The 21,628-nt window shown below is 38.5% G+C and overlaps 1 protein-coding gene across 2 annotated transcripts in view; it reads right to left on the reverse strand.

The window, feature by feature from the left end:
* PAPPA2 (pappalysin 2) overlaps positions 1–21,628 on the reverse strand; it is a 300,676-nt gene that overhangs the window by 127,918 nt on the left and 151,130 nt on the right. For both annotated transcript variants that reach the window (XM_053607820.1, XM_053607821.1), the window contains exons 7-10: positions 18,189–18,678; positions 14,953–15,081; positions 11,448–11,539; positions 1,103–1,296 (exon numbers count right to left, since the gene is read on the reverse strand). In XM_053607820.1, the coding sequence (XP_053463795.1) occupies positions 1,103–1,296; positions 11,448–11,539; positions 14,953–15,081; positions 18,189–18,678 (905 nt within the window). The remainder of the gene's footprint in view (positions 1–1,102; positions 1,297–11,447; positions 11,540–14,952; positions 15,082–18,188; positions 18,679–21,628) is intronic.

The following is a 21,628-nucleotide window of genomic DNA, read 5'->3' on the forward strand; positions in this document are numbered from 1 at the left end:
ACTTTGTAACTGTAATTTTGCTACTGTTAGGAATTGTAATGTAAATATCTGATATGCAGGATGTATTTTCATTGTGACAAAGGGCTCATGACCCATAGGTTGAGAACTGCTGTCTCAGAGAATCTATCTGCTTAGATAACATTCAGGTGAAAATTGTAACACTAAGAATTTGCTTCTAGTACTAACTCTTAAAATTTCTTTTGTAATAAAAATTACTTAAATCAATTTTTACTTTGTTCTCTAATTCATCTTTTAAATCTCATTTTATCCTAGTAATAAACCTTTGAGTTAAATGCATATGGTATTACTATAGCCATTTTATATACGAGAAAATAGGGATCCAGAGAGGTTAAGTGGCTTGCCCAACACATGTGAAAATAATAGCAATACTGGCAGATCCAAGTGTCACCTGGGTCTTCTGACTCTTTGCTACTTCTTTTTCTTCCTTTAAAATTATGGCTCAGGTTCAGTGACTTGCATCTGATATTCTCACTTTGGGAGACCAAAGTGAGAGTATCACTTCAGGCCAGGCATTCAAGACAAACCTGGGCAGCATAGTGAGACACCCATATTTACAAATAAGAATTAAGCAAAAATAACCAAGCATGGTGGCACACACCTATGAGTAGTTTCAGCTACTCAGGAGGCTGAGGCAGGAGGATTGCCTCAAGCCCAGGAATTCAAGGCTACAGTAAGTTGTGATGATGGCACTGCATTCTAGCCTGGGCAACAAAGCAAGATCCTATTTCTAAAGTCAATAAATTAACTAATTAAATTAAATTATCCCAAACACAAAGCTCAAGTGTAATTTATGTTTTCTAAGTCAAAAATTTCAAGATACTACACAAACTTTGGAGTCAGCCCTGGCATAGTCACACCTTCTTAGATGAAAACTAGTGAAGACAAGAGGTGTGAGTGGGGAGGTGGGGTTTATTTTATTGCTAATCTGGAAACTTTTTATTTAATACTATCTTGTTCTGAGATCAGTAAGGGCAAACTGTGAAGTCAAAGTCTGGGGCAAAATGTGAGTTCCTACTCAGCACCTGGGGAGTCATGTTACAATTTTGCTCAGCCTCAACTCTAAACATCTTGCTTCAATTACCCTGGAATGAGGTTCTCCTGTTACCAAGGAAACAGGACACTTCTCCTTGTCTTCATAAGAGGAATAAGCCTGGGTGGCCCACAGATCCAGGTATCCTTTGGGAGTGTAAAGGCCACAGTCCACGATGCTGGTTTCCTTCTCAAAAGGCTCGCATATCCCATCTCCCTCATACATGTAGCAGAGGCTTGGCTCCCCTGGAAAATAAACAGTGTGTGACACTGAAAGAGTGTTTGTTTTCATATGTGTCATGAAAAAAACTAATGTGAATGTGGGATTGGTCACAGTATTTCTTCTCTAGCCCACCAAAGAGAAGCCTGTAATTACCAGCCAATCTCTAATGCACACCCCAAACACATATTTGTATATACACATATACACATACTTGCCTAAAGAAGAAGAATTCTTTTTTATTAGGAGAGAGAATCTTTCTAAAGGTATAGAAAGGCTTGGGACTGGGGAAGATGAAGAGGGAGTAAAAAGGTAGCTGTAGGCTAAGTGTAGTAAGAAATTTTAAGTACTAGTTGAGTGAGTGAGATACTTAGGGGAAGCTGGACAAATACAAGAGGTAGGTAAAAAAGAAAACAAAGAATTTAAAGAAATGGCATGATATATTTGAAACACCTACATAGTTTTTGAAATATTCAAGTATGTGAGGAGTTTGTTTTCTGTCACGTTTTGCCGCTGAATTGTATTTCTTCAGCTGTGTAACTGCTCTGAAACTGGACAATATGGGTTCTGGCTTTAAAGGGTTACATGCATATTATTTCATTTAGTGTTAGGAAAACCATGTGAAGTGTGTATATTTGGTTTGTTTTATAAATTGGAGACCTTGGTCTCAGTGAGTTGAAGTAACTTCCCAAAGGGTTCTTAACTGGTAAGCAATAGAGTTTGACTTTGTGCCAGGCATACAGAACACAGTTTCAATGAATTCTCTGGCACTCCACGTTGCCTCAACCTGAGACAGAGGGGTTGTCTTCAAAAGCAAACAAGTAAGAAATTAATACATGAGAAAAACTGTTGGGGTTATAAAGCAAGCTTCTATTCACTGGACAAGTTCCATCCTTGCTTCTATTCACTGAACAAGTTCCATCCTTGCTCAAAGGATAACTCCTAACAAGTGAACAGTACTGACTTTTTATAGATAGGTAGATTTACTTTCTTCAACTGTAGAAAGCTCAGAAGTCAACAAAGACTTTTATTAAGTTCTATTGAATTTTCTACCAAAACATGGAACAATTACTATTAACAGCACAATTCTAATTTCCCATTTCTACTTACAATACTAAGGCATGAAAGCAAGATCGAGATTCAAAATAAATTAACGCCTACATACCTATTCAATAACTTCATTACTAAAATTTACTATTACTATTCTTTTTATTTTTAATTCTTCATAGCAATCATAGTGCTGTTCCTGTATTTTGTCAGCTGCACATCAACGTATAGTTATTATCTACTTTTCCTAATAATTTCCTCAAGTCTAAGAGCCTTTTGTGATATGTTCATTTCCACTTTCCAGAAATAAGTCACTGCTTATAGGACTTGATTCTAAACTACATGGTCTTTTAGATGCTGTTTTCCATAAAACCTATGGGGCATATGCTAAAGCTAGTATATGTTCATTTGGGACTAACTTTCCATGATGAGTCCTTCTCTCTCTCTCTATCTCTAGTTAGATAGATAGATAGAATTTGTTTTGTCATTTTGTTCTGTTTTTCTATTTATAATTCAGGGTTTACTCCTTCTTGCTTCTTGTCTCTCTATTTTTTCAGCAGGGACCTAAAATTTTTGCCCATGATTTTTTTTCAAACATTTCTGAACATAACAGACTACTTTAAAGATACATTTAACAAAGGTTCCTATGGGTAGTAATATAATTCAAGCTGACATTCTAGATGACTTGTGTGGGAAAAGCCCCAGGCCTCAGCCCCACACTGTTCAACATACCTATTGTGATAAAAGGTTCAGAATGTTCAGCAGAATAGACAGAAAACTGGTTTGGGAATATCTGGGTAGAAATCAGCAGTTTATAGGAGACAGAAGATCAGAAGAGTTAGAAGAAAATTAAAAATTACCCTTGAGCTGAGCCAATCTAGTCCAAAGGCTGTAACCATAACTGCTCCTCTCTCCTCTCCCAAGGCAACTTTGTTTGTTACCTATTTAGTTCTGCCTTTAAGAACTGTTCTATGATTTGATGCCTTATTGTCATTCACTCTGATGATCTTTTTTTTCATAATCAAAAGACCACCCACATGATTTAGTAATGAGACTATTAACTCTTTACTTCTTTATTCTGTACATACAAGCTCCAAAATCCTAATAAAAACCTCTAAGATTTCAGGTCAAGGTAGCACCTATCTGTCTCACTACAGGTTGATATGGTGTTCACCTCTCTGGGCCTCAGCAGATTAATTTCTCATGTCATTCCTCTCTCTTCTCCTAGACCTCTGAAAGTTGGGAAACCCCTGCTTTGGGAATTCTCGGTCAGCCTGGTGTGCCTCCCTCTCACATCACAACAGTGTCCTTTGAACCTAATCTTTTAAGAAATAATGGAAGAAGCTCTGCCCTAATGCGGCAGCAGGCGGCGAGAGGCGCTGCAGGGTAAGCGGCCAAAGTGGCGGTGCCGGCGGCCGACAGGTCTGACTGGGCCCAGGGCCGGGTCCCGAGTCCACCGAGTCCAAAGGCACGAGAAATTAAAGAGCAAGAGGAAGTGAAAGGAAAATTAGGGCAAGGAAACAGATAAAAGAAATCACTCATGAGGAAGAATCAGCAGAAAACTCCAGGCAACATGAAGAACCAGTCCAGAACAACCCTGCCAAGGGACCCTGAGGTAGCTACTGCAGAGGATTCCACCTATAAAGAAATGTTAGGAATGACAGAAAGGGAATTTAGAATACACATGATGAAAACAATGAAGGAAATGATGGAAACAATGAAGGAAACTGCTAATAAAGTGGAAAATAACCAAAAGGAAATCCAAAAACAGAATCAAATAAGAGAAGAACGATATGAAGAATATAAAAAGGATATAACAGAGCTGAAGGAACTGAAACAGTCAATTAGGGAACTTAAAGATGCAATGGAAAGTATCAGCAACTGGTTAGACCAGGCAGAAGAAAGAATTTCACAGGTAGAAGACAAAGTTCTTGAGATAACTCAGATAGTAAAAGAGGCAGAAAAGAAGAGAGAGAAAGCAGAACGTTCCCTGTCAGAATTATGGGACTTTATGAAGCGTTCCAACATACGAGTTATAGGAATTCCAGAAGGGGAAGAAGAATGCCCCAGAGGAATGGAAGCCATACTAGAGAATATTATAAAAGAAAATTTCCCAAATATCACCAAAGATTCTGACACACTGCTTTCAGAGGGCTATCGGACCCCAGGTCGCCTCAACTCTAACCGAGCTTCTCCAAGACACATTGTGATGAACCTGTCCAAAGTCAAGACAAAAGAAAAGATTCTGCAAGCTGCCAGGAGTAAGTGCCAGTTGACCTACAGGGGCAAATCCATCAGAGTGACCGCAGACTTCTCTAATGAAACTTTCCAAGCAAGAAGACAATGGTCATCTACCTTTAATCTACTTAAACAGAACAATTTCCAGCCCAGAATTCTGTACCCTGCTAAGCTAAGCTTCAAAATTGACGGAGAAATCAAATCATTTACGGATATACAAACATTGAGGAAATTCGCCACAACAAGACCAGCTCTACAGGAAATACTTCAACCTGTTCTGCACACTGACCACCACAATGGATCAGCAGCAAAGTAAGAAATCAGAAATTAAAGGACAGAACCTAACTTCCACACTGATGCAAAAGATAAAACTAAGCAATAGACTCTCACAAAATAAGCCGAATAGAATACTACCACACTTATCCAATTATCTCAATAAATGTTAATGGCTTGAATTCCCCACTGAAGAGACATAGATGGGCTGACGGGATTAAAAAACACAAGCCATCCATTTGCTGTCTGCAAGAAACACAACTGGCTTCAAAAGACAAATTAAAGCTCTGAGTCAAGGGTTGGAAGACAATTTTTCAGGCAAATGGCTTTCAGAAGAAAAGAGGAGTTGCAATCTTATTTTCAGATACATGTGGATTTAAAGCAACTAAAGTCAAAAAAGACAAAGATGGTCACTTTATATTGGTCAAGGGAAAAATACAACAAGAAGACATTTCAATTCTAAATATTTATGCACCCAATTTAAATGCTCCCAGATTCTTGAAACAGATCTTACTCATTCTGAGCAATATGATATCTGATAATACCATCATAACAGGGGACTTTAACACTCCTCTTACAGAGCTGGACAGATCCTCTAAACAGAAATTCAACAAAGATATAAGAGATTTAAATGAGACCCTAGAACAACTGTGCTTGATAGACGCATATAGAACACTCCATCCCAAAGATAAAGAATATACATTCTTCTCATCACCCCATGGAACATTCTCCAAAATTGATCATATCCTGGGACACAAAACAAATATCAACAGAATCAAAAGAATTGAAATTTTACCTGTACCTTCTCAGACCATAAGGCACTAAAGGTGGAGAAGTGCCTTATGGTCTGAGAAGATACAGGTAAAATTTGTTAGAGTGGACTAACAAAAACTCTAGCAAAAACACTCAACCCCACACAAAGGCATGGAAATTAAACAATCTTCTGTTGAATAACAGATGGGTGCAGGAAGAAATAAAACAGGAAATCATTAACTTCCTTGAGCATAACAACAATGAAGACACAAGCTACCAAAACCTGTGGGATACTGCAAAAGCAGTTTTGAGAGGAAAATTCATTGCTTTAGATGCCTAAATTTCAAAAACAGAAAGAGAGGGCATCAACAATCTCACAAGAGATCTTATGGAATTGGAAAAAGAAGAACAATCTAAGCCTAAACTCAGTAGAAGAAAAGAAATATCCAAAATCAAATCAGAGATCAATGAAATTGAAAACAAAAGAATCATTCAGAAAATTAATGAAACAAGGAGTTGGTTTTTTGAAAAAATAAATAAAATACATAAACCATTGGCCAGACTAACGAGGAATAGAAAAGTAAAATCTCTAGTAACCTCAATCAGAAATGATAAAGGGGAAGTAACAACTGATCCCACAGAGATACAGGAGATCATCTCTGAATACTACCAGAAACTCTATGCCCAGAAATTTGACAATGTGAAGGAAATGGATCAATATTTGGAATCACACCCTCTCCCTAGACTCAGCCAGGAAGAAATAGAGCTCCTGAACAGACCAATTTCAAGAACTGAGATCAAAGAAACAATAAAAAAGCTTCCAACCAAAAAATGCCCTGGTCCAGATGGCTTCACTCCAGAATTCTATCAAACCTTCAAGGAAGAGCTTATTCCTGTACTGCAGAAATTATTCCAAAAAATTGAGGAAGAAGGGATCTTCCCCAACACATTCTATGAAGCAAACATCAACCTGATACCAAAACCAGGAAAAGACCCAAACAAAAAGGAGAATTTCAGACCAATCTCACTCATGAATATAGACGCAAAAATTCTCAACAAAATCCTAGTCAATAGATCACAGCTTATCATCAAAAAAGTCATTCATCATGATCAAGTAGGCTTCATCCCAGGGATGCAAGGCTGGTTTAACATACGCAAGTCCATAAACGTTATCCACCATATTAACAGAGGCAAAAATAAAGATCACATGATCCTCTCAATAGATGCAGAAAAAGCATTTGATAAAATCCAGCATCCTTTTCTAATTAGAACACTGAAGAGTATAGGTATAGCTGGCACATTTGCAAAACTGATTGAAGCTATCTATGACTAACCCACAGCCAATATGTTACTGAATGGAGTAAAACTGAAAGCTTTTCCTCTTAGAACTGGAACCAGACAAGGTTGTCCTCTGTCACCTTTATTATTCAACGTAGTGCTGGAAGTTCTAGCCAATACAATTAGGCAAGACAAGGAAATAAAGGGAATCCAAATGGGAGCAGAGGAGGTCAAACTCTCCCTCTTTGCTGACGACATGATCTTATACTTAGAGAACCCCAAAGACTCAAACACAAGACTCCTAGAAGTCATCAGAAAATACAGTAATGTTTCAGGATATAAAATCAATGTCCACAAGTCAGTAGCCTTTGTGTACACCAATAACAGTCAAGAGGAGAAGCTAATTAAGGACACAACTCCCTTCACTATAGTTTCAAAGAAAATGAAATACCTAGGAATATACCTAACGAAGGAGGTGAAGGACCTCTATAAAGAAAACTATGAAATCCTCAGAAAGGAAATAGCAGAGGATATTAACAAATGGAAGAACATACCATGCTCGTGGATGGGAAGAATCAACATTGTTAAAATGTCTATACTTCCCAAAGCAATCTACCTATTCAATGCCATTCCTATCAAAATACCAACATCGTACTTTCAAGATTTGGAAACAATGATTCTGCGTTTTGTATGGAACTGGAAAAAAACCTGTATAGCTAAGGCAGTTCTTAGTAATAAAAATAAAGCTGGGGGCATCAGCATACCAGATTTTAGTCTGTACTACAAAGCCATAGTGCTCAAGACGGCATGGTACTGGCACAAAAACAGAGACATAGACACTTGGAATCGAATTGAAAACCAAGAAATGAAACTAACTTCTTACAACCACCTAATCTTTGATAAACCAAACAAGAACATACCTTGGGGGAAAGACTCCCCATTCAATAAATGGTGTTGGGAGAACTGGATGTCTACATGTAAAAGACTGAAACTGGACCCACACCTTTCCCCAGTCACAAAAATTGATTCAAGATGGATAAAGGACTTAAATTTAAGGCATGAAACAATAAAAATCCTCCAGGAAAGCATAGGAAAAACACTGGAAGATATTGGCCTGGGGAAAGACTTCATGAAGAAGACTGCCATGGCAATTGCAACAACAACAAAAATAAACAAATGGGACTTCATTAAACTGAAAAGCTTCTGTACAGCTAAGGAGACAAGAACCAAAGCAAAGAGACAAACTACACAATGGGAAAGGATATTTGCATAGTTTCAATCAGACAAAAGCTTGATAACCAGGATCTATAGAGAACCCAAATTAATCCACATGAAAAAAGCCAACAATCCCATATATCAATGGGCAAGAGACATGAATAGAACTTTCTCTAAAGATGACAGACGAATGGCTAACAAACACATGAAAAAATGTTCATCATCTCTATATATTAGAGAAATGAAAATCAAAACAACCCTGAGATATCATCTAACCCCAGTGAGAATGGCCCACATCACAAAATCTTAAAACTGCAGATGCTGGCGTGGATGTGGAGAGAAGGGAACACTTTAACACTGCTGGTGGGACTTCAAACTAGTACAACCTTTCTGGAAGGAAGTATGGAGAAACCTCAAAGCACTCAAGCTAGACCTCCCATTTGATCCTGCAATCCCATTACTGGGCATCTACCCAGAAGGAAAGAAATCCTTGTATCATAAGGACACTTGTACTAAACTGTTTATTGCAACTCAATTTACAATCGCCAAAATGTGGAAACAGCCTAAATGCCCACCAACCCAGGAATGGATTAACAAGCTGTGGTATATGTATACCATGGAATACTATTCAGCTATTAAAAAAAATGGAGACTTTACATCCTTCGTATTATCCTAGATGGAAGTGGAAGACATTATTCTTAGTAAAGCATCACAAGAATGGAGAAGCATGAATCCTATGTACTCAATTTTGATATGAGGACAATTAATGACAATTAAGGTTATGGGGGGGGAAGCAGAAAGAGGGACGGAGGGGGGGTGGGGCCTTGGTGTGTGTCACACTTTATGGGGGCAAGACATGATTGCAAGAGGGACTTTACCTAACAATTGCAATCAGTGTAACCTGGCTTATTGTACCCTCAATGAATCCCCAACAATAAAAAAAAAAAAAGAAATAATGGAAGAAAATTATGTGCTTAGCATATGATGAACTTACAACTCATTGATAAAGATATCTAATGGTGGGATATATCATGTTGATTTTACCCTGTAAATAATTTAATCTTAAATGTGGTATTTAAATATAGTTAAATTAATTTAGATGTAGTCTCACTGGAGTTAAAAACTAGGAAATGTGGGCTGAATTTTACAGGATCAATTGTAAGAGGAACAAATAAGGTCTGCTTTTAAGTCAAATGAGACTTTAGCTGCACTGGAGAAAGCAGTGTTTGGAGACTATAAATTCTTTTTTTTTTTATAAATTCATATTCAATATGAGATCACTATGTGACTACCAAAAAGGAATGATGCAAACAGAGGTGACATTAACAAATAAGTTAATGGGCATTAAAATAAATGGGTTAATAAAGGGAAAATAATGGGGAAATAATGGGTTAATAATGGGACAATAATGGGTTAATTAAGTTCAGGGCATTCTACACATACAGACCACAACTTGAGTATTGGATTCTTTTCTGGGCATTGACCACATAAAGCATGCCAGTTTGGGGTAATAGGAAAGGGTTTGGAAACCTAATCATATGAGGGGATGTTTTGATTGGAAAGGGGAATAATGGGGAGGCATTTCAAATACCCGAACAGTAGTCAAATAAAGCAAGGGAAAAAAAATGTTTTCTCTGTAGCTTCACAGCAAAGCAAATGCACTTGATTAAGCATGTGGAAAGCTGAGTTCCAGGGTTGGCAATGCAGAGGCCTTACTGTATGCCTTTGGAGGCATCACTAAAATATTCTGCAGCTCAGTTTACAAATAAGAATAAAGGAGAATTTTATAACAGATCAGGTTATTTTTAAACAGGATGGTCTGTTTCAAAGTGAATTCTTCACTGCTAGAATTATGTAAGCAGAAGCTAGAGCCCCATATCTCAGGATTTGGCAGAAGGGAGTTCTATAAGAGGGTGAAGCTAGACTCTCAGTCACTGCTAAAGTTGTACTCATCAAGACATCAGAGTTTCTTAGACTCATGGTGTACAAAAGGCATTGAATATATGGTACTACGGCATATGCAGTATACAATAGGAATTTGTTAAATGGATGGATGACCACTAAGATTCTATGATTCAGCTCTGGCTCTAGATGGCAGGGACATTTGTATGTTCTATGTAATTATAATCACATCCTACATTATCTTAAAACTTAGAAATGTTAAATTATTTTGAGACTATGTTGCCCTCGGTAGAGTGCTGTGGTGTCATAGCTCACAGCAACCTCAAACTCTTGGGCTTAAGTGATTCTCTTGCCTCAGCCTCCCAAGTAGTGGGAATACAGGCTCTCACCATGATTACCAGCTATTTTTTTGTTGCAGTTGTCATTGTTGTTTAGCTGGCCCAGGCTGGGCTTGAACCCGCCAGCCTTGGTGCATGTGGCTCGTGTTGTAACCACTGTGCTATGGGCGCCGAGCCAAGAGATGTTAAAATATTTTTAAATGTAATGTTATTTACAAATAATGTTGATGTGTGGTTATGCTCCACAAAATCACTGCAATATATGCATATGGAAATGGAAAATAGTCTCCATCTCAGGAACCTGCTTGATGATGGTTTTTGTCATATTTGGGAAGAGTATTGTAGACTGCCTTCCTAAATAGCAAGGGTCTAGAACAGCGATTCTCATCCTGTGGGTCGTGACCCCTTTGGGGGTTGGAAAACACATATTTCTGATGGTCTTAGGAACTGAGACACCTCTTCTCTATCCATTTCCAGGCAGATCTGCCCACATGCAGAAACACCCACATATGAGTACCTGGCGTGATAACATCATCTGTATTAAAGGGTCACACCATTAGAAAGGTTGAGAACCACTGGTCTAGAGTCAAAGTCATATTAGACTCCAGGGTCAAAATTATAGTTTATTACCAGTGATTCTTGAAGATTAAAAAAGTTATGACCCTTTTTTATCCTTCATAATTTTATCTACATGTATTAAGCATGTCTCCCAGAGATTTGCATTCTCTTTGGCTTATGCTACTTATCTGACATTTTGGTGTTACACATGAGGACACAGAGAAATCCCTGGTCACATTAACCTAGAAAGCAATATTAACTTAATGGTTTAACATGTAGATTTAGAGCCGTACTTCCTTAATTCAAATCCTGACTTTACTACTTCTAACTATATAAGCAAAAGCAAGTTATTTAAGCTCTTTCCCTCAATTTAGTTTCCTCATGACTATTGCAAAGATTAAATGAGATAATATCTGTGAAACATTTAGTGCCTGGGACACCATGAACACATCAAATGTTATTGTTACTGGTATCACCAAGCTAGTTGTTTCAAGATATTAAGAGCTCACAAGAATAATACACTGAGGTACCTCCAAAAGTAAGACACAATTGTAGGCAAGAACTATGGAACTCACCGATACATTTGAAGCCTTCCTCTAGTTCACATGCCCTAGAGCAGCCATCTCCACTCAGGAGGTCTCCATCATCACACTCTTCCCCCAGGTTCCTAAAAGGTAAAAATATACATACATATAAAACATACATGAAATTATTTTTCTTGTTTAGCTACCATCATTTTAAATTCTTAAAATTTCTCATTCTATATTAAAAAGTGAAAGCTAGAGAAAAGTAGGAGCTAAGGAACCACTTATATAAAAAAACAAAATTCAAACATACACATATGTAAAGTAGATGTTATTTAAACAGTGATTGTTTTATTGGCATGTCCAGTAGGTTGTGAGAATTCCCAGAAGTCAAGTGACTCATATATCAGAAACATCTAGAACTATAAGGGTCTTGCCAGATTTTCTGGTAGAGGGTCTTAACCTTATAAAAGGCCAACTGGCCTTATAATGAACAGAGTTTTAGAAATAGCTGATTTGGTGAGACAACTTGATTGTGTGGTTTTGTTTTCTATTCATTTTACCTATTTCTTTGTGTTTTTACTGTCTAATTCCATATAACTGAAGTTGTTGTAAAAGCCAAGATTGTGCAAAATGGTATCTCTTGTCTACGCCCAGAGACTTAGGCAGCCCCATGTGGATGTCTCTCAGTCCTCCACATCTTTAGGGCTCAGATCTCAGTTATTACCCCCTACTACCACCTGGTGGCAGCTAACATATATTGCAGGGAAGAAACAAATGTTGAGAGAAGAAAAATGATTCTCTTTGTTTCAACCCTCAAATGCTAATACAACTGATGACTACATTTGGATTGAGGTTGGAGAATTAGTTTATAGTGAGGCAGTCATTAGGAATTTTATGGAAATACAATATATGGACACGGGTTAATGTTATGAAGGAACCAAGATTTGGCTATTGCAAAATATATAAGGTTACCATTTTTTCTCCTTGACTTTTCACATGTTAACATAAATAAAGGACTTGGGAATGCTAAAGTGCTTTCAGATTCAGGACATCACTAATAGATCTAGCCATTCTTTAAAGTATATCTTAAGTATTTTATTTAAAGATTAAATAGATATGAGAACATTTTAGAATGAATTAAGAGTATACTATGAACACAATAATGTAAGAATAGTATTTTAAGTTGTAAGCTGAAAGTACAGAAAGAATAAAAGGAAACTTCAAATTCTTTATTTACATAAAGACAATGTGGTTCAATAAAGGAGACTACACTGGAGACCTAATCCTTTGTGTAATATATTAAAGTAGTCTCCAAATACTTTGTACCTCAGTTCTCCCATCTATGGAGAGAGAATTAACCTACATCTGTGCTTTTCTACATGAGGTACAATATTAATCTTGGAGGTCAACAATTTTATTCATTTTGAAGATAATCTAAATAATTAATCCCTGTATATTTATATAAGCATATTTATATCATCTTGTGCAGTACTGTGCAATAGAAATATAATGACAGCCACATATATAAGTTTTAATTTTCTAGTAGTCATTAAAAAAGTAAAAGGCAATAGGTGAAATTATCATCTAACCCAACATATCCAAAACATTATTATTTCAATCTGTAATCAGTATAAAATCATTAATGAGGGGTGTCACATTCTTTTGTACATACTAAGCCTTTGAAATCTGGTGTGTATTTTTCACTTACAACACATCTTGATTCAAATACTTGATCTATACTTAGATTTCATAAAATTTACAGTTGAAAAAATGTTGTTCCAAATGTACTTAAAAAAATTTTCCAATGACCAAGTTGATTGTTTTGTTTTTAAACCAAATTTAAATTACTTAAAATTAAATATCCAGTTTCTTATTTGTATTTGCCACATTTCAAAGGCTCAAGAGCCATGTGTGGCTGGAGGCTCCCATATTGGACAGCACAGATTGAGATGATCAACTTCTAAGTGAACACTGCTCACAATTTCGGGGCCCTGTGTGGTATTCATTTTGATTTGGCTCTCTCTGGTTTCATGTTCACTGGGGTGCTTCCAGCTAAGCTGAGCTAGAATTCAGAGATTTCTTCCCATTGGATGGAAGTATTAATTATGCAAAGAGGAAACACAGGGAATACAATATATGGACACGTTATATATTGTGGTTCCTTAAAAAAACCTTTTGGTAAGGAACCTTGTGAGACCCAATAGCCAAGTAATACTGTCCCAGGAGAATGTACAAGACCAAGTTAGGAAGACAGCCCTTCCCTCCTTTTTGTTCCACACCTTTCAGGCATGTGGGACCTCCAAGAAGCCACCCTCAGACAGCTGTCTCAGCAGACACCATAACATCAGACAGAGTATTCTGTTCAAAGAGCTCTGTGTCAGGATAGCAGTGGTAACCTAGCCCCTAACATCTTCACTGGTGGACCACAGGATAGAATAAAGCAGCCAGAACAGAGAAAACAACAACAGTGGCAGCATGCAGAACTGTTTTGTGCACATGTGAGGGATGCCCAAATTTGACTTGAGATAGGGAAGGGGAGGTGGCAGCAGAGCACAGCAAATAGCAAGGTCTGGATATTAAACTGATTTCACCTGCTTCCACAGCTCTGGGAAGATTTTTAGCATTTATACTTCCATAAAAAGGAAACTTAAGGCTCTGAGAAGATTCAGAAGATAAACAATATTTAGTGGTATCATTAAGGATGGGATCCCAAGAAAGGCTACCTAATTGATTTCCATTAGAGCTTCAAGATATATTTTTACCAGCTCCAGGAAATTAATAATAGGTCATCTTATTAAGGTACAGAATCTGGGGCAAATCATAGTTCCTTGTTTTCCAGCTGCCTGCTGCCAGCAGCTTTATATAAGTAACAAATGAGGTGAGATGAGTCCCAGAGATAGGTGACCAACTGCCCTGGTTTTCTAGGGACTCAGAATCTTTTAATGCTAAATTAGGAAAGTCCTAGGCAAACCAGAATGAGTTAGTCCCATAGGATGATATCATAGAAGGGTAATAGGAAATGAACATGATATATTAAGAAATCAAAGGAGTTATTTCATCTTTACCTTGGTAGTGCTTAAAGGATAGCTGGAAATTACATTATAATCAGCTTTTCCAGGAGTCAACTGGAAATGATCAACTGAAGCTCAAAAAGATGTACTGAATTTCCTTAGACCCCACAGCTAGTTAGGAGGATAGGCCACTGGTCCAAAGGATTTCTATTCTCTTTCAGCATTGTTTGATGAGTAAACTTCTTCTGCATAAACTCCAGTCACTGAGGCCTTAAGAGGACTCCCAGAGAAAAAAACTGCAATATCTCAATACATGGGGAGAACTCTAAATAAAAGAAGGTCCCTCCATAGCTATGCAGAGATGTCAGTGACCTCTCAAGATCATGACCAAGTTCTACATTTTATAATTTCAACACTAGAATTACCAGTGCCTCATACCTTGTATTTTCAAAGTCAAACTCAAACTAGAGGCTGAGTCTTCTGATCAGAGCAGGACACAGGATCCTTGCTCACACATTCCCCCCACTCTGCACAATACTCACTCTGCCACTTTCCCATCTCCACAAAAAGGAGCTCCATGGATATGGTTCAGAGGAGGTGAAGCTTCCCCCAGTTCTGTTCCAGCTTCAACTTGAACTTGGTACCGATACATCTGTCCAGGTGTGACCTCCCTGTAAAAATCAGTGGGCTTGCGATCACTGCATCCATGAGACGTGCCCTGAGTCCTCTACAGATGATTTGTGAGAGTTTAAGAGAAATATTGCTGGTAGCATAAATGTTAAACATGGGTGGTATTGTCTGAAACAAAGATCAAGGCACACAGTCTTACGGAGAAACAAAATTTTTGCAATAATTTTTATTTCTGTATTCCCTATACATTTCACAGAGTGGATATGCAATAAATGCTTGCTAAATCAACACTGAATTTCACAGTCCTAGTCAAAGTAGGAGAAAGAGATTTCAAGTGTATTTTTTACACTATATTAAAACAAAACAACTATTGAAAACAAGTCTCTTTTACTTTCAAAGTAACCAAAAAAAAAAAAAAAAATGACACGCAAGCTTCAGAGTTTGGACTCAGCAAAGCCTTTTTTGGGTCTATGGATCAGTTTTCCTCTCTTTCAAGATAACTCTTGTCTTGAGGAGACTGAATTCTGAAAGAAAGAGTAACTACCTTATAGCAGAAAGTAATAGAACCTTCCATCGCTATTTAGAGAATGCATTAAATAACTCTCCACCTCCAAATCTATGAAAATGCATACATGTAGTACACTGGAAATAGAGTTGTATCAGTTGATGCTGGAGATGTAAGGAGTTAATCATAATTTCTCATTATGTGCAGAGTGTGAGAGGCAAGACAAGAAGGGGGAAAGTGCTCATGCGGGAGGCTGCTAGGTCCAAAGACAAATTTTTCCCTCATCTCAATTTTTTCTAGTGTCTGCCCTAATTGGAAAACTACCACCAGAGTCAAAATGGGATGAATATTACTTAGGAGGACAGGCTATCAAAAGGCTGTTGGGACTTCCATGAGTGGCTGCCATAAATCTGCTGCCAAGACCCCCTCTTCTCTAGCAGACATTTCAACTCAACCACAAAGCTTCTACTTCCATACCAGTGCAGTGACCAGTAAACAGAAAACATCTCAGAGTTTCAAAAACACTCTGTACTGGCTTTTTGGTATTTTAGTAGAAAAGATACCTAAATACTAGTTTTTTAAATTTCCAATTTATTTTTTTAAGGAAGTTTAAAGATGAGAAAACTAAACCTTAACCTTAACGTGGTTGAATAGCTAGTAAAGGGTAGACTCAAGATTAAAATCCAGTTTTCCAACTGGGATCTCATTTTGGTCCTTTTTCTCTTTACAAACCCAGATTGTTGAAGGTGTGAGTTGGTCCTTTTTCTCTTTACAAACCCAGATTGTTGAAGGTGTGAGCTACCTGCTGCAGAGCTCATGAGAGTGCTAGATAGTTCAAAGCAAAACCAATTTTATAACCCATTCAATGCTGAAGGTTTTCATTTACAGGGTGGTTACTGCTGGACTTCTTGTCCAGCCATGCATAATTCTTACACTGGCCTGTGGCTGGAGAAAGAGAGAATGGAACATCAGCATATGTTTAGTCTTCTTGAAGGAAAAGCTCGGCAGCAGGTAGCTCACACCTTCAACAATCTGGGTTTGTAAAGAGAAAAAGGACCAAAATGAGATCCCAGTTGGAAAACTAGATTTTAATCTTGAGTCTACCATTTACTAGCTATTCAACCACATTAAGGTTAAGGTTCAGTTTTCTCATCTATAAAATGGGGTGTCATTGGTCTTAAATGTGGTTGTTTGTGCATGTGTGTGGATAGCAAGTTATATAATAAATGTCATTGTAACTGCCTTATTTAAAAAGTTCACAAATAATTTCTTTTTCCTTTTTAAATCTACCCCATGATCTATCCTCCCATCTGCATTAGTTATTTAGCCATTTCACTGTCTTCCAGTTCTAACTAAGAAAGAAAATATGGGAGTAAAATGTAATAAAGCTCAAGGTGGACATTTTTCTCAACTGTTTTGTAGCCGTGGTAACCTGCAAACAACTATCCCATCCCAGATGCACTCCTCCACCATGTGACTTTTCTGTCTGTCCCATCTAAAGGAGAGTTTATTTTGCTGCCCCTTGATGCTGGAATTGGCCATGTGACTTGCCTTGGCTACTGGAACATTACCGTGAGTAACATAAAGCAGAGTCTTGAAAAGTGCAAGCAATTTCAGCCTGTCCCTTCTGCTGCTGGAAACTCTCCTACCACCAAGCCAGGCCTTAAAAGACCACAAAGAAGGTCCTCATCTTGCCGGCCACACCAGCTATCTCAGCTAAGGCCACCAACGTGTATGTGAGGTCATCCCAGGCTATCTATCTCCAGATGGCCCAGTCAGTCTTGACAAGAACACCCATAGAATGATGAAAAATTATGTTTCTTGTTTCAACATACTACATTTTGCAATGATTTCTTACGCAACAAAAATTAACAGGTATAACATTTCTAATAGAATTCTATTTTACTCTAATTTGGACCTCAGGACTGTGCCTGAGGAAAATTACGAGGGTGGAAAGAATTTGCCTTTAGAGATACCAGGCTCCCACTCAGACATTGAATTCTTTGTAGGTAATGACCTTATCTTAGTCTGTGTCCCTGGCATTGAGCACACAGTGCCAGGAACATAGTAAAGCTCACTAAATATAGAAAGACCAGACATAAGAGAAAAAGGAGAGTTAGAAGAGAAGGAAAGATGATATATGAAGGGATAAATGAGAAAAAGGGAAAAGAATGAAACGCACATCATAAATGAATTGTGAAACCAAGTGTAGTATCTGCAGGGCCCTTGGCTTTTTTGCTTAGCTATAAGAGTTGATTACAGGTATTTAATGTTACAGCACCTGTGGCAGATAATCAGAAAGCTATATAGCAAGAAATCAAAAATTATTATAAATTATCACCCTAGGAATATGTGATTCTCATCAACTTATTTATGGCTGTTATATCCATTCTAACCAAAGCATCTCATACAATATCTTCTTCTTTCCTAGTCATAATAATGGTATCAGTGATCAGAAACCTGCTTGGCCCTTTCTGGAAAATATTTTTCTCCATGTACCACTTTAGATAAAATTTCCTCTATTATTTGAAACTCTCTGCAACTAAGGACATACCTGAATGTAAAACAGTGGAGGCAAATAAACTCACCCCCCAAAGCCCCAGGAAGCCCCACAGTTTAAGAAGCCCATGCTACCCTACTCACATGTCTGTGAACTTCCTGTGAGGGTGTGTCACCACCACGGATGAGCCACTGGCAAAGGGGGGCTCTCGGAGAACCTGGTACCGCACAGGCCTGCATCCAGAGCACAAGGGACTGTGGGGCTGAGAAGTCAGGAGAGCCGCATCAATCTCCATCCGCTCATCAAAGGTGTAGACTTTCACCCCAGAGACCTTCCCATCCACATGCAGTTTGATAGTGAGTGGGGTGTCACAGAAAGTGTCTAAGGGGCCCAGGTGCACAGACTTCTTGTCTTCCAGCAAGATCTCCGTGTCAAAGAGTGCCTGGGAGGAGTCCATGGAGAGGTAAGTGACCCACAGGGTGAGGGTGTCCGCTTGGACTGGGTGTTGGAAGAGCAACTCCAGGCTACAGCCTTCTGTAGGGCAGGGGACTGTCATGTTCATATGGTACAGGTGGAGCTCAGGACTCCAGGCCTGCAAGCTTGGCTCACAGGGCTGATCCACATCAGGAGGCCCTGGGAGAAATGAGCAGAAAGACCCATCAGGAACCACCACTAAAACTCCGAACATGAGTAGCCCTGTTATCAGCAGCCAGAGAGAAGGATGCAGAAGGAGAGAATTTAGAATTCCTATAGAAGTTGGCCATCTTAGGAAGTTAGCTCTGAAGTACTAGCAAGGATAAAGGTGTAAAAATAAGAGTATTATGTTTTCATCACCCCATCCCTCTACGTGGTGCCTGTAACAAAAGGAATCCGGCAAAATACTGAGAATGAAGCAATCCAGATCCTAAGCAGAAACATGAGGTTGGTGCAGGGCAGTTAAGCCATGGCCTTAAAGAATCCTTGAGCAAAAGAGAATTATATATGCTTAGTTTGTTAATAATTTATGATGAATTAATGTTTTTGAAGCCCCATGTTAATTTCAGTTTGTCACTACGATCTTTGTAGTGCTCTTCACAAAAGTTCTTCCATTCTAAGATCCCACCTTGGCAGTCCTTTCAACTATTAGCCAGATCTTTAAGGCATACACGGAATTCCCCTTTCAGTTCAGGTGTGTGTGAGGAGGTAGGGAGCTGCGTGCAGGAGACTGCAGGCAGGACACATAAACACATATTACTGAGTGTTGGTGGGGAGCGGGGAATGGAGATTCATCAGCCAAGTCAGAATGTATTGATGAAAACTCAAAGTTCACAAATCTATGAAAGTCAGTTCTGTGGAAATAATCTATAAAAATCATTTTCTCTTACATAGCAAAAGAGCAGATGTTGAATTAGGAATCCACAGAATCGGGCTCTCCATGGGCATGGTAATTAGCTGTGCACATGTGGTATGTCTTCCTATACCCCAGTTTCCTGGCTTATAAAATAAGTACTAATATTTAATGACTGCCTTTCTAGGTTAGTGTTAATCTAGATAATGTTCCAAAGAAACCAAGTAACTGTGTTTGCCAAAGTAGTTATTTTAGCCCTTCAGAATTTGGAAAATAAAGAATGTTTCAAATCCCAGAAGAAACAAGTTTAAATGTGTATTTGTGTGTGTGTGTGTGTGTGTGTGTTTACTGTGGTCTTTAATAGGGCTTGCCTCCATTGTGAGTTGATTGACATATTCATTAATTCAACAAATGATAGTGTGCCTCTTTCACACCTGCCACTAAACTAGGTATCGGAGAATTGAAGGTAATGGATGAACAAGAGAGGTAAAGGTCTTATCTTCATAGATCTCCCAATAGGGTGGTAGAGGCAACAATAAACAGACAGACGGATATAAAGTATAATATTAAGTAGTAATAACATCTGTGAAAAAATGAAAGAATATAAGGAAATGGAGAATTATTGAGTGGAGCCAGGAGCTATTTTAGATTGTGGAGCCAAAAAGTTCTTACCAAGAAGGTGAAAATTAAACAAGGAATATGTCTGTTTCAATTTCCTAGTCCTCATAACATTTAGAAAGTAGTTGGTGGTCCAGAAGTGTCATTGAATACATTTGACCATAGCTGTAAATCCATGTGTTTGTGCCTACTCTGTAACAGGGATCCAAATGTGAATTGTGAATATTTTAAATATGACCTGTTTCTTCACTCCTCCAAAGCAAGGGAAGACCATTATTTCTTATTAATTATATGTGCTTAATTTATTAATAATTCACGATAAATTAATGCTTCTGAAGCCCAATGTTAGTAGTCCTAAAAACTGCCCATACTATCCCATACTGACCCCCAAATATAAGGAAGCCAATACACTAGCAGCACCTCCAGTCAGAAACCTTTTATTAAGACCTCATATTGAAGCCTAAAGTGGGGTCGCTAAAGGTTGATTTGTTTGGCTTCAAGACACAATACAAGAATTAGAACCCAGAACTTCCAATCCCTTTTACTCTACCAGATAACTTAGAATCTTTCCAAGAATTAAAAAGAGAAAAGTACGGGGCTGGGGAATGAAGCAGGCATTAAAACAGCAGCACAGGACAAACTGCTACAAAAACAGCCTCTTAAGAAATGCCAATCTCTAAATGACTCCCATGCAGTAAACTTGATATTCACATTCCATTCTTCCCTGAAAGTGCTCATTGAAAAAAAAGTCAGACACAAGCAATTGAGCCAACTGTCTCCTTCCAAAGTTCTCCCTGAGGCCCTGTCACTTGAGTAACTGGGAACCCAAGATGACAGCCTACAGATGCTGCAGACTCTTAGGTCAATATCATCCTTAGTTTCTTGTCACAGTCAAGACTGCAACTTAATTCATAAAGGACTTCACCCACACATCTTACTACATAGTTTTCAGGATCTTAATAAATCTAAGAGGTAAAAAAGATGATTAGGTAAACAATAAAGATGATGATAATGAAGAACTCCAACCATTCATCAGTAGGTGCAAAATGTCCTGTCAACAGCATTTTCAGGACTCAAACCAGGAAAAAATTCATGCTGCAATTTGCCTTAGAGGCACTAATGTCTATATGTAAGTGAGTACATGGCTGTTTGAGAAGTTAGGGGAGAAACAGAAAAAGAGATAGTGAAAAATGTTTTTCCCCTGCAAGAGCCTAACTTAGATCATATCCAAAGCACAAGCAGTACCAGGGATTAACAGACTCATAAAACAGCGGAGACGGAACGATTGGTGTGGAACACCTAGACCCACTCCCACCCCCGTGCTGGCCAGTGCCTGAGTGTTCCCTGCAATGCGTTCTCTATTACATTCCTGATACAGAGGGATCAGAGATCAGTTTACACTGCCACGTGGCCAGGGCGGGTGGGCACATGCAGCACTGCACCCCGCAGCTATCTCGCCCTGAAGTTGCCCCCTGAGTGCAGCGGACGTCTCCATCCCTCTGTTCTATATGTTGGATCCCTGCTCCATCACAGCCACGGGCCCCCACCAGCAGGCACATTAGGGATATTCAGTGCACAGGGCCACCAGGCAGACTGACTTCCTAGGACCTCTGGAGATAGATATCTAGCAAACCAGAA

This window comes from Nycticebus coucang, chromosome 10, assembly GCF_027406575.1.
Source record: "Nycticebus coucang isolate mNycCou1 chromosome 10, mNycCou1.pri, whole genome shotgun sequence".
NCBI classification, from domain to species: domain Eukaryota; kingdom Metazoa; phylum Chordata; class Mammalia; order Primates; family Lorisidae; genus Nycticebus; species Nycticebus coucang.